This window comes from Chlorocebus sabaeus, chromosome 2 (genome assembly GCF_047675955.1).
Source record: "Chlorocebus sabaeus isolate Y175 chromosome 2, mChlSab1.0.hap1, whole genome shotgun sequence".
NCBI lineage: Eukaryota > Metazoa > Chordata > Mammalia > Primates > Cercopithecidae > Chlorocebus > Chlorocebus sabaeus.
The window spans coordinates 77026122-77039817 of record NC_132905.1 but is presented as its reverse complement, the minus strand read 5'-3'; the positions used below and the strand labels follow the sequence as shown (position 1 = coordinate 77039817).

General features: G+C 41.0%; 1 protein-coding gene across 20 annotated transcripts in view; it reads right to left on the bottom strand.

The window, feature by feature from the left end:
- The window catches only part of MRPL39 (mitochondrial ribosomal protein L39), a 238959-nt gene that overhangs the window by 125528 nt on the left and 99735 nt on the right, over positions 1-13696 (bottom strand). For 14 of the 20 annotated variants that reach the window (XM_007966234.3, XM_073010171.1, XM_073010175.1 and 11 more), the window contains one exon: positions 5733-5842. The exons of 1 other annotated variant lie outside the window; for it this stretch is intronic. In XM_007966234.3, the coding sequence (XP_007964425.3) occupies positions 5733-5842 (110 nt within the window). Of the gene's footprint in view, positions 1-5715; positions 5843-13696 lie in introns of all 20 variants that reach the window. 5 more of the 20 variants (XR_012090643.1, XM_073010219.1, XM_073010249.1 and 2 more) reach the window with 1 other exon arrangement.

Here is a 13696-nt window from a genome sequence, read left to right as displayed (position 1 = left end):
CATAGTTATATACATTTATGGGGTATAATGTGATGTTTCAATATGTGTATAGCATGTGGAATAATTAAATCAAGCTAATTACCATAGCCATCATTTCACCACCTATCATTCTTCATGATGAGATATTTGAAACTTGCTCTCTCATTTTTTAATATGTAAGACATTTTTATTGACTTATGGACATCTTGGTGTGCCACAAATTTCAAAATCATGTTTTCTTTTGTTTTGCAATATTTTCTCAATCGACATTAATATTTAATACACTAATAACAGGATCTTCTTGTTTTTTATTTCCTTCTGACTAAATCATCATGCCAAATTTTCTCTAATGTACATAATGGTCAGTAAAAATAGCTAATACATGTTTACCAAAGACATGTACTAGAACATTTAACATAGCACTACTCGTAAGTGCTCCAAACTGGAAACTACTCAAATGCCTGTCAACGATGCAATAGGATAAATAGATTGTGGTATATTCATACAATATAATATAATAAGAATGAACAAGCTTAAGTACATGCAACAATAAGGATGAATCTCATAGACATAATTGGAGTGAAAGAGGCCTGACACAAAAGAATAAAACTCCCTGCTTCCATTTCTATAAAAGATAAAACAAGAGGCTGGGCGCGGTGGCTCACACCTGTAATCCCAGCACTTTGGGAGGCCAAGGCGGGCAGATCACCTGAGGTCAGGAGCTCAAGACAAGCCTGACCAACATGGAGAAACCCCATTTCTACTAAAAATACAAAATTAGTCTACTAAAAATACAAAAATGCCTGTAATCCCAGCTACTCAGGAGGCTGAGGCAGGAGAATCACTTGAACCCAGTAGGCGGAGATTGCAGTGAGCCAAGATTGTGCCATTGCACTCCAGCCTGGGCAAAAAGAGTGAAACTCTGTGCCCCGCCCACACCCCCTCCAAAAAAGTGAAGGCAAATCAATGCTGTTGGGAGTCAGGATGGTGGTTACTCCTGAGGTTTGGGGATAGTGCCCAGAAGGAACAAAAGTGGTCTCTGGGTACTGGACATGTTCTATTCTTCATCTGAATGCTGATTACATGAGAGTAATCAGTTTGCGAAAACTCAGTGAATTCTGCACTTTAGGAAATGTACATTTTCTGTATACATTTTAGGCTTTAATTTTAAAAGCTTAATAAACTAAATAAGACAAAAGTTCCCATCATCACTAATCATCAGAGAAATGCAAATGAAAACCACAATGAGATAGCATCTCACACCAGACAGAATGGCTATTATTAAAAAGTCAAGGGCCGGGTGCAGTGGCTCACGCCTATAATCCCAGCACTTTGGGAGGCTGAGGCGGGCAGATAACCTGAGGTCGGGCGTTCAAGACCAGCCTGACCAACATGGAGAAACCCCCGTCTCTACTAAAACTACAAAATTAGCCGGGCATGGTGGTGCATGCCTGTAATACCAGCTACTTGGGAGGCTGAGGCAGAATTGCTTGAACCCAGGAGGAAGAGGTTGCCGTGAGCCGAGATCGTGTCATTGCACTCCAGACTGGGCAACAAGAGTGAAACTCTATCTCAAAAAAGAAAAGTCAAAAAACAACAGATGTTGGCGAAGTTGTGGAAAAAAGGGAATGCTTATATACTGTTTGTGGGAATGTAAGTTAGTTCAGCCACTGTGGAAAGTTGTTTGGAGATTTTTCAAATAACTTAAAACAGAACCACCACTCAAGCCGACAATCCTATTACTGGGTATATATCTAATGGAAAACATCATTCTACCAAAAAGACACATGTACTCATACGTTCATCACAGCACAATTCACAATAACAAAGACACGGAATCAACCTAGGTGCCCACCAATGGTGGCTTGGATGAAGAAAATGTGGTACACATACACCATGGAATACTATGCACCCATGAAAAAGAAAAATCGTGTCCTTTGCAGCAACACAAATGCATCTAGAGGCCATTATTCTAAGCAAACTAACACAGGAACAGAAAACCAAATACCACATGTTTTCACTTGTAAGTGGGAGCCGAACTTTGGGCACTCATGGACATAAAGATGGCAACAATAGACACCAGGAATTACATGATGTGGGAGGGAGGGAAGAAAAGGCTGAAAATCTGTTGAGTACTATTCTCAGTACCTCAGTGATGAGATGATTTGTACCCCAAATCTCAGCGTCATACAATATACTTAGGTAACAAACTAATAGTTAACCTTTATTAAGTACTTGCTTTTTACCAGGTGATATTTATCCATGTAATTTGTACGTGCTAACTCATTTAATCTAAAGTAATGGAACCCAAAATTCTAGTACAGACAATCTGATGCTGTTCTCTGAAGCAGACTATTGGTTTAAATGCTGGCTCAGTTCATTTCTAGGTATTTTGTTTTTGTTTTTGTTTTTTTCTGGGTTTTGTTCTTTTGTTTTCACTTTGTTATTTCTCAGTTTACTTTTTATAAAATGAAGGCGATAATAGTAGCTACTTCATAGGTTAGTGGCAAGGATTAAACACGAAAATACTTACAAAGTGCTTACTATAATGCCTAAAACATAGTAGATGCTCAATAAATCTTTACTAAATTATAGTTTCTGTCTTATCTTGCCTAGAAATATGCATCATTTGTAAACAGAAGCATTGCAAAATAGTCCATAAGCTCTTTCATGTTCATATATTAGAAACTAAATACAAGAGAGCAGCACATCATGTTCCCCACAGGAATGAATGAATGAATTTTGCGCTAGAGAAGAATGTCATCCTAGCAAGTGAAGATGGTGATTAGATAATGGTAAGAATGCATGCAGACAAATTTAAAACAACCAAAATACACATCTTGGTCATCAGCATAAGGTTTTCTGGAAAAAAAAAGATCAAGATAAAGGAATAAATGCAATTATGCTCCTCTCTGAATCCTGACATTTGTGACACCTGTGTATTTCTGTTGTTCTTGTTGTTTTGAAATGGAGTCTCACTCTGTCGCCCAGGCTGGAATGCAGTGGCGCGATCTCAGCTCACTGCAAGCTCTGCCTCCAGGGTTCACGCCATTCTCCTGCCTCAACCTCCCAAGTAGCTGGGATTACAGGTGCCCGCCACCAAGCCCGGCTAATTTTTTTGTATTTTTAGTAGAGACGAGGTTTCACTGTGTTAGCCAGGATGGTTTCGATCTCCTGACCTTGTGATCTGCCTGCCTCGGCCTCCCAAAGTGCTGGGATTACAGGCATGAGCCACCGTGCCCGGCCAACACCTGTGTATTTTCACATGCATCACAGACGTCAGTGTAGTTTTGACTGCTGACTTAGAGGCAGAATGCCTAGATTCAAATCATGGCTACCTATAGCACCTGGGAAAATCACTTCTTCCTTCCTGTTTTCTCACTGGCATGATAAGGATGATTTTAATAGTACCCACCTTGTAATTGAAGGTTTTAAGCAGTTAATATTTGTAAAGGACTTTGAATGCTTAGCATATAGAAAGCATTAATAGCTAGCAATAAAATATAATAAGTTAAATACCCAAGGTTTACTCTGGACAAAATTATAAATTCAAAATTCTGTTCAATTTTTCCTCAATTTTCTTCAAAGTGCATCCACCTCTTTCTCTCCAGGACTCGAATGCACACAACTTAGCCCCTGGTAATTCAAAGCCCTCCCTGAAAAGTACTCCATCCAGGCTTCTCCCCATCATAGATCCTCTCCTTTGAATCTTCACAAAATTTACTTGTGCTATGTTTCATTTCACTCAATGTGAAAAAGAAAAGTGTAATCCTTTCTAATAGGTAATAATGAGTGAATATTTTCAGATAACATTTCTGATTTTAACAGAGCCTTCTGAATTCTGCTTTAAGCCTAGTGAAGTGACACAGTAGTATAAAATTCCAGCACTATATTTGCCAACTGAGAGATGTTTTCAATCAGAAAAATATTGTCATTCTCAGTCACAACAATTATATGACTGCCCACTCTACTCTGAATATTTAGGAGCTGTAAATTGCAAAATAGAAAATAATTCTCTTTTCTACTCTTTCATGTCCAAATAAAGGGAAAAAATGGAGAACTAAAAGAAGGAATATGTTATGATTCTTCCGTTGGATTTTAATTTCCCCTGGGAATGGCCAGGAAGCTGCTATGTGCAAGCCATCCTCCTCTATTTTGAAAAACTCTATATTTCCCAATACTCTGTAAGCCATTGAGATAGTTCCTTCCCCAACCCCCACCTTGAATTTCCCTTATTGATTCCAGGGGCAACCACATGGTACACATGCAAATATGTACACAAGTGTGCACACTCCCATGAACACATATGCATAGGCTGCATTGCCATCCCTATGCCAGCATATAGCATATTTCCTCAAATTCAAAAAAAAAAAATTAGTTCTGATGCCCCAAAATGCAGAATCTGAATCTTAGTGGTAGCCCTGGAATTACAAAAAAAGAAATTAATTAAAAACAGAGACCAGACTCAGTTATAGAATGTCAAGTTTCATTGATAACACAATGTATAGGCATCACAGAAGTAAATAAAGTGGGCCGTTTCTGGTGGCTGATGCCTGTAATTCCAGAATTTGGGGAGGCCAAGGCAAGAGAATTGCTTGAGGCCAGAAGTTCAAGACCAGCTTGAGAAACATAGTGAGATCCTGTCTCTACAAAAAATTAAAAAGTAGCCAGGCTGGTGGCTCGCACCTGTAGTCCCAGCTACTTAGGAGGCTGAGGTAGGAGGCCTGCTTGAGCCCAAGAGGTCAAGGCTGCAGTGAATTGTGATTTTACCACTGCACTGCAGCCTAGGTGATAGAGTGAGACCCTGTTCCAAAAAAAAAAAAATAAATAAGTAAAGTAATATCCCAAGCTCAGTTCAGAAGACGAGCTACCCCTGTAGTAGTACGCTGTTGCAACCATCTGAATGAGTCACTTAATCTGCACTTGTACTTTAGTGCGAAGTGACAGTGGGAGTGTAATCAGTAGACAGAAGTGAGTCTCTGACTGTAGGAAATTATTGAGTGGTGGTTAACCCCAAGGGTCCAAATCCCTGACCTTCTTCCTCCAAAGGCATCTGGCCTGCTGAACACTGACAATGGCATAGACCCATTAGGGTTTAACACCCTCCCACTGGATCAGGGTGTTCCAGGCATTTTCTGGCACTGGATAGTCCCCCAAAATGACAACATCAATACATCCAGATAGAACCAATGCCAACTTTTCCTAGAACACACATACCAGTCATGGGGCGGGGAAGGAATGTAAATTCTTGCCGTCATAAAATCACAAAAAGATGACTGGGAAACATTCTAAAGATTGGTTTCAAGCTGTATCTGATGATGCAAACCCGTACTAATCAATGACTCAGAAAGTCTCACATACAAGTGATTGCTCATGCACAGAAAAGCATTTCCAAGGGAGCTGAATCCATTGAGACTGAAGGATAGATCAGGACATCCAATATAGATCTTTCTCCTTCCTTTGATCTCTGGGCAGAAAGGATTGTTTAACACACTTTTTAAGCTTCTTCAATATTTGAGAATTCTTATGGATAACCTACACATGGGTACCCACTAATCACTAGATTAGACTAGATTCAATTCCCAGTGTGGCCAGGTGGGCTCATTAGACAAGAGCCAAATGTTATCAATCTCACATAGCACAGTTAATGCCTCCACACTGACCAGGCAGTCTGTCTTGCTCAGTCTCCTAATTCCTCCCAGCAGAAGTCCACAAGTCCTCCTTGGCCCCACTCACCACATTTATACACAAACCTCGGCGCCTCCCACACATTTGCTCTTCCATCCAGCCCAAAACAGTCTCACTCTTTTGTGGATGTCTGCAACGTGAAGAGAAGTACAGGATAGGACTCTGGCTGCTGAACCTGTGCAGAAAAGAAAAAATCGAATTGAATTCCTGCACACCCATGGCTCAAGGCAGTACTGCCCATGACCTGGACAAGAGGTCCCCTTGTTCTGTGCCCTGTGCTCACTCTAGCACCCTTCCTGCCACACTCCTCACCAGAAAGCAAGAAGCCTATGGAGTCAAACTTGCTCATGTGGAAGCTGTGCCTCCTCTTGTAGATCCTGCTATGGGAATCTGGACCCTGGATTTTCCTGCCCAGGCATCGTTGAACCCGCTTCCAAGGCTGGAATGGAATGTTTCACCAGGTGTGCCTCCTAAAAGTGGATGACACTGGCCATCTGTCCATCCAGGGCCAGAGGAGTGGCTAAGGAGCTGCTGTATTTAAGGACTATGGACACAGCTCTGGAGTATGACCTGGAGTGTCCATACACATAGAGGGAGACCTCTCTCAGTACAAGAGGAGACTAGTGGTGGGGAGAAAGGGGAGAAGGCAGGGTCCGGGCTCAGTTTTCTCCAAGCTGCCACATTTTATCAGAGAACTCTAAGAAGCCTGTGAGTCATAAATTTGCACGTAGCCTCCCAGGTCAATATAAAGGTATATTTGTCAAGATAAGAGAACAGAACAGATTCTATTTAATAGATTACTAGTTTGAGTTACAATTTTAAAATATTTAGATATATGATTTGTGGGCCTCAACATGTACTCTTGTTCTGAAGACAACATTGGGCCAGAACTGCTGAAATGTATATTTGTTTAACGTTATTTTTTCTTCAGAAACCAACTTCTGCAGAGGATCTATTTCTAAGAAGTCTCAAGTTCGCAATAAAACTCTTTAAGCCTAGGGCCAACAACATTGCTCTTCAAAATAGCATAATGGACACTTCTCAAAAGAGCATATACATGCAGCCAACAAACATACGAAAAAAAGCTCAATATCACTGATCATTAGAGAAATGCAAATCAAAACCACAATGAGATACCATCTCACACCAATCAGAATGGCTATCATTAAAAGTCAAAAAACAACAGATGCTGGTGAGGTTGTGGAGAAAAAAGGAATGGGATTAAGATAATGTGGTACGTATATGCCATGGAATACTATGCAGCCATAAAAAGGAATGACATCATGTCCTTTGCAGGAACATGGATAGAGCTGGAGGCCATTATCCTTAGCAAATTAATGCAGGAATAGAAAACCAAATACTGCATGTTCTCACTTATAAGTGGTAGCTAAATAATGAGAATAAATGGACACATGGAAGGGAACACACTGGGGCCTGTCAGAAGGTAGGGGGTGGGACAAGGGAGGGCATCAAGGAGGATAGCTAATGGGTGCTGGGCTTAATACCTAGGTGATGGAAACCACCATGGCACACATTAACTTATGTAACAAACCTGCACATCCTGCACATGTACCCTTGAACTTCAATTTTTAAAAAATAAAATAAAAATATAAAAGTAACAGGATTTAAAAAAATACCATGATGCCCAATAAGCACCATTTCCATCAATCCTTATACGTGATGTGCCTCAGGCAATCTCCAGTACTCAATTCTGAATCAGGCACATTCTCTGCTATCCCAACCCTTGTGTCTCATTCTAAGACTCCACTGATACCAAATGCAATTGAATAAAATAAATTCCCATTGTGCTGTGCACCACACGAACACAGATTGACAGGAATAAAATGAATAATCATGTCCACTTTCCACTCCTGCTCACTCCCATGGAGAAACATTATGCTATTTAAAATCCTAATAAACTCCCAGTTTATTATGAAGCTCAAGGTAACAAGTAAGAAAGAAATACTAAAAAGGTTAGCTGAGTGGATTTACACTAGAAAGAGTAGAGACATGAAATGATGAATTGGAAAGGAAGCAGGGGAATATGAGAAAAACAACTTCAGAGCCAGAATTTGGTGATGGGGTCTGGGCAGAGTTGGGAGTGAGAGGAGGGAGATTTGGGAGCAGCTGTCACGTGTATGAACTATTGAGAAAGACACGCTGTAGTGGATTAAAGATGGCCATAAAGATTGCTACTACATCTACCAAGAGGGAGAGTGTCAGTCCATTCCTGCTGCAGTAACAAAGTACTTTAGACTGAGTAGTTTATACACAACAGAAATTTATTTCTCACAGTTCTAAAAACTGGAAAGTCCAAGATCAAGATGCTGGCAGACTTAATGTTTGGCAAAGGCCCAGCTACACAGCAATAGATAATGAAAAGATGGGGAAAGGGGATTTTAAGACATTTCGCTGGGCATTATGGATATATTCTCTTTATTGTGTGTTCTCAAGAGATTATAAGAAAATTAATTTTCTTTTCAATTATTTCTGCACATCAGCTTAGCGTTGAGATGAAGTGGATAAAGACACATAGGTTTCTTATACAATATACATGTAATGCCAACTAGAAGTTCTGAGATAATTTGCACAGAAATCATGCTTTTCATTCTCATGCAATAAAATCTAGATTTTCATGCTAACATTCAAAAGAATTTTTTTAAAAAAATACAGCAAAGTTAAAAAGAAAATATACCTTGGGGAAAAATCTCCAATGATGCATAAAATTTGAAATAACTAAAAATTGTCAAAATTCCATGGCTAGCTCTATATTTCTCTCCAAAACCACTACCCACCAACCCTTTAACTGTAAACCATGTGGAAACTAAGGATCTCCAAATGGTATACTATCCTTAACAGAACACCCAGATTCAGCATCTAGACCTACTATAAAGATCTGTTAACAAAACCTGGGCTCCTCAGCATGTCAGTCTCTCAAAGAACCACATGTTAACATGTTTGAGAGAGGTTTAAAAGCACTCAGAGAGCCATCCCATTCTAGTTGAGATGACCATCGTACACTGTGGGATTCCTTCCTCTCTAACCAATCACTTTGGCTTGGAAATACCCACAGCTACAGGGAGTCAGTTCTCTTTAACAACAATGTGCAATGCTGCCAAGTTTGGATGAGTGGGGTTGTTACTTTCTATATGCAATTCAGATCTTCGGTATATTTGCATCCTAGACTATCCCACCTACATAGTTTAAAGATATTTAACTTTAGTCATAGCAGAGCCAGATAAGCACTTAACCACACTGTATTAGTCCATTTTCATGCTGCTAATAAAGACATACCCAAGACTGGGTAATTTATAAAGGAAAAGGGTTTAATTGATTCACAGTTCCTCATGGCTGGAGAGTTCTCAGGAAACTTATATCATGGCAGAAAGGGAAGCAAACATGTCCTTTACATGGTAACAGAAAGGAGAAGTGCAGAGTGAAGCTGGGGAAGCCCTTTATAAAACCATCAGATCTTGTGAGAACTCACTATCATGAGAACAGCATGGAGATTTGGGTAGGGACACAGCCAAACCACATCCTTCCACCCCTGGCCCATCCCATATCTCATGACCTCACATTTCAAAACCAATCATGCCTTCCCAATAGTCCCTAAAGTCTTAACTCATTTCAGCATTAACTCAAAAGACCACAGTCCAATGTCTCATCTGAGACAAGGCAAGTCCCTTCTGTCTATGAGCCTGTAAAATCAAAAGCAAGTTAGTTACTTCCTAGATATAATGGGGGTACAGGTGTTGGGTAAATACACCCATTCCAAATAGGGGAAATTGACCAAAACAAAGTGGCTACAGGCCCCATGCACATCCAAAATCCAGTGAAGAAGTCAAATATTAGAGCTCCAATATGATCTCCTTTGACTCCATGTCTTAAGAGGTGGACTCCCACAGCCTTGAGCAGTTCTGCCCCCATGACTTTTCAGGGTATGCCCCCTTCCTGGCATCTTTCACAACCTGGCATTGAGTGCCTTCAGTTTTTCCAGGTGCATTGTGAAAGCTGTCAGCGGATCTACCATTCTGGGGTCTGGAGGATGGTGACCCTCTTCTCACAGCTCCACTATGCAGTGCCCCAGTATAGACTCTATGTGGGAGCTCCAACCCCACGTTTCCCTTTTGCACTGTCCTAGCAGAGTTTCTCCATGAGGGCCCTGCCCCTGCAGCAAACTTCTGCCTGGGCATCCAGGCATTTCCATACATCCTCTGAAATCTAGGCAGAAGTTCCAAAACCTCACTTCTTGACTTCTGTGCACCTGCAGGCTCAACACCATGTGAAAGCTGCCAAAGCTTGGGGCTTCCACCCTCTGAAGCAGCATCTTGAGCTGTACCTTGGCCCCTTTTAGTCATGGCTGGAGTGGCTGGGACACAGGGGACCAAGTTCCTACACTGCATACAGCAGAGGGACCCTGGGCCTGGCACATGAAAGCATTTTTTCCTATTACTCTTCCAGGTCTGTGATAGGAGGTTCTGCCACAAAGTTGTCTAACATGCCTTGGAGACATTTTCCCCATTGTCTTGGTGATTAACATTCAGCTCCTCATTACTTATGCAAATTTCTGCAACTGGCTTAAATTTCTCCTCAGAAAATGAGATTTTCTTTTCTATCACATTGTCAGGCTGCAAATTTTCCAAACTTTTTGTTTCCCTTTTAAAACTGAATGCCTTTAACAGCTCTTAAGTCACCTCCTGAATGCTTTGCTGCTAGAAATTTCTTCCACCAGATACCCTAAATCATCTCTCTCAAATTCAAAGTTCCACAAATCTCTAGGGCAGGGGCAAAATGCCTCCAGTCTCTTTGCTAAAACATAACAAGAGTCACCTTTGCTCCAGTTCCCAACAATTTCCTCAACTCAATCTGAAAGCACCTCAGCCTGGACTTTATTTCCATGTCACTATCAGCATTTGGGGCAAAGCCATTCAACAAGATTCTAAGAAGTTCCAAACTCTCCCACATTTTCCTGTCTTCTCCTGAGCCCTCCAACCTTTGCCTGTTACCCAGTTCCAAAGTCGCTTTCACATTTTTGGGTATCTTTTCAGCAGCACCCTACTCTGTTGGTACCAATTTACTGTATTAGTCCATTTTCACACTGCTGATAAAGACATATGCGAGACTGGGCAATTTACAAAAGAAAGAGGTTTAATGGACTTACAGTTCCATGTGGCTGGGGAGGCCTCACAATCATTGTGGAAGGTGAAAGGCACATCTCACATGGTGGTAGACAAGAGAAGAGGACTTGTGAAGGGAAATTCCCATTTTTAAAACCATCAGCTCTTATGAGCCTCATTCACTACCATGAGAACAACATGGGAAAGACCTGCCCCAATGATTCAATTACCTCCCACCAGATTTCTCCCACAACATGTGGGAATTACTTATGAGATCTGGGTGGGGACACAGCCAAACCACATCACCTTCTTCTCACAGCTCCATTAGGCAGTGCCCTAGTGGGGATTCTGTATACGGGTTCTCACCCCACATTTCCCTTCCACACTGCCCTAGCAGAGGTTCTTCATGATGGCCCCACCCCTGCAGCAAACTTCTGCCTGGACATCCAGGTATTTCCATACATCCTCTGAAATCTAGGTGAAGGTTCCCAAACATCAATTCTTGACTTCTGTATGCCTGTAGGCTCAACACCACATGGAAGTTGCCAAAGCTTAGGCCTTGCACTCTGTGAAGCCATGGTCTGAGCTATGCCTTTGCCCCTTTTAGCCATGACTGGAGCAGCTGGGATGCAGGGAACCAGGGCCCTAGGCTGCATACAGCTGGGGGGCCCTAAGCCCAGCCCACAAAACGATTTTTTCCTCCTAGGCCTCCAGGCCTATGATGGGAAGGGCTGCCACAAAGGTCTCTGACATGCACTGGAGATATTTTCTCCCATTGTCTAGATGATTAACATTTGGCTCCTTGTTACTTATGCAAATTTATGCAGTGGGCTTGAATTTCTCCCCAGAAAATAGGGAAATGCAATTTCTTTTCTATTGCATTGTCATTGTATAGGAAATGCAAGAAAATTTCTTTTCTATTGCATTGTCAGACTATCTGCCAGATGGAAGAAATTTATCTAGAGATGATTTCCCTGAAACGTCTCTCTCAAGTTCAAAGTTCCACGGATCTCTAGGGTAGGGACAAATTGTCACCAGCCCCTTTGCTAAAGCATAACTACAGTCCAGTTTCCAACAAGTTCCTCATCTCCATCTGAAACCATCTTAGCTTGGACTTTATCTTTCATAGCATCATCAGCATTTTGCTCAAAGCCATTCAACAAGTCTGTAGGAGATTCCAAACTTTTCCACATCTTCCTGTTCTGAGCCCTCTAAGTCTCTAGGAGTTCCCAACTTTCCTACATTTTTCTTTTTCTGAGCACTCCAAACTCTTCCAACCTCTGTCTGTTACCCACTTCCCAAGGCCCTTTCACATTTTCCCTTATCTTTACTGTAGCACCCCACTCCTGGTACCAATTTACTGTATTAGTCTGTTCTCATGCTGTTAATAAAGACATACCAGAGACTGGGCATGGTGGCTTACACCTGTAATCCCAGGACTTTGGGAGGACAAGGTGGGTGGACCAACAGAGGTCAGGAGTTCAAGATCAGCCTAAAAATATTAAAATATTAGCCAAGCCTAGGTGAAAGAGCAAGACTGCATCAAAAAAAAAAAAAAAAAAAAAAAAAAACCAGAGACTGGGTAAGACTGGGTAACTTATAAAGAAAAGAGGTTTAATTGACTCACAGAGTTCCTCATCACTGGGGAGGCCTCAAAATCATGGTGGAAGGCTAATGAGTAAGCAAAGCCACATCTTACACGGCAGCAGACAACACAGCTTGTGCAGGGGAACTCCCATTTATAAAACCATCAGATTTCATGAGACTTGTTCACTACCATGAGAACAGTATATGGGAAACAGCCTCATGATTCAATGATCTCCACCTGGCCCCGCCCTTGACACATGGGAATTATTACAGTTCAAGGTGAGATTTGGTAGGGGACACAGCCAAACCATATCACACATCTTCTTTCAAGCAGAAATTGTGGGTTTACAGCTGAATCAATGTATTTGTCCACCCATCAGATGAACTACTTGGTGGTATTATAGAAAACATAGTCTCTCTTCTCCATGAGCAGAATGGCTGCATCCCCAACTCCAGAGTTTCTAGATCCTGACCCAAACTTCATGGTCCACAGGAATCATCTGGAGTTTAGAAGATCCAGGCACTGCCTCATGTACTGATTTATCCAAAAATGAACTAATCATTTCCTCATTCACCTTCAGGAAAGCACCATCAATAGCTGGATCATATGTACTCCAACCACAAACTGAACTATTTCTTTGAATGGTAGAAACACCTCAATGAATAATGTAGGCTTTAACTAGAACCTTAGACATGGTACCAAAATAAGGCTACTAATTTGGTTCCTCTTCAAATCAATTTTATTTAAATATTTGTTCAACATTCCCTTAGCAGGAATATGGAGATATTAAATTTCCATTCTCAAAAATTATATAAAACATATATATAGTGTGTTTTATTCAAGTGAGAAAATTTATTTATAAAATATATGAAACCATTTGCTATGTAAATAAAGTAAACCACATGTTCCTGGTAAACTGCATTACAGCGTGACTTAATTGGGCAACACATATAAAGCCATCATTCATAGTAGAGTTTCAATCAAGGAGTTAAGTCCAACAACTGAAATAACTCGTTTGTCACCTGCTGTATCAGTTAGGATTGCATTTGATTGAGTGGCTTAATTATACTTTGGTGGCTTTTTTAAAATTACAAAGAGACTATGTACAGAGTGGCTTAAATTATTAAAGTATTATGATTAATCCTGATCGCCCACTGACTTTTACTAAATCTCTGCCCTGCTCTGTGTCCCGAGGTTGACCTTCATGGCAGCTTTACTCAAGATCTTCTGCCCTCTGGCTTAGGTGGTGAAATGGTTAGGCTTTGTGTCCCTACCCAAATCTCATCATGAATTGTAATCCTCAGATATTCAGGAAGTGACCTGG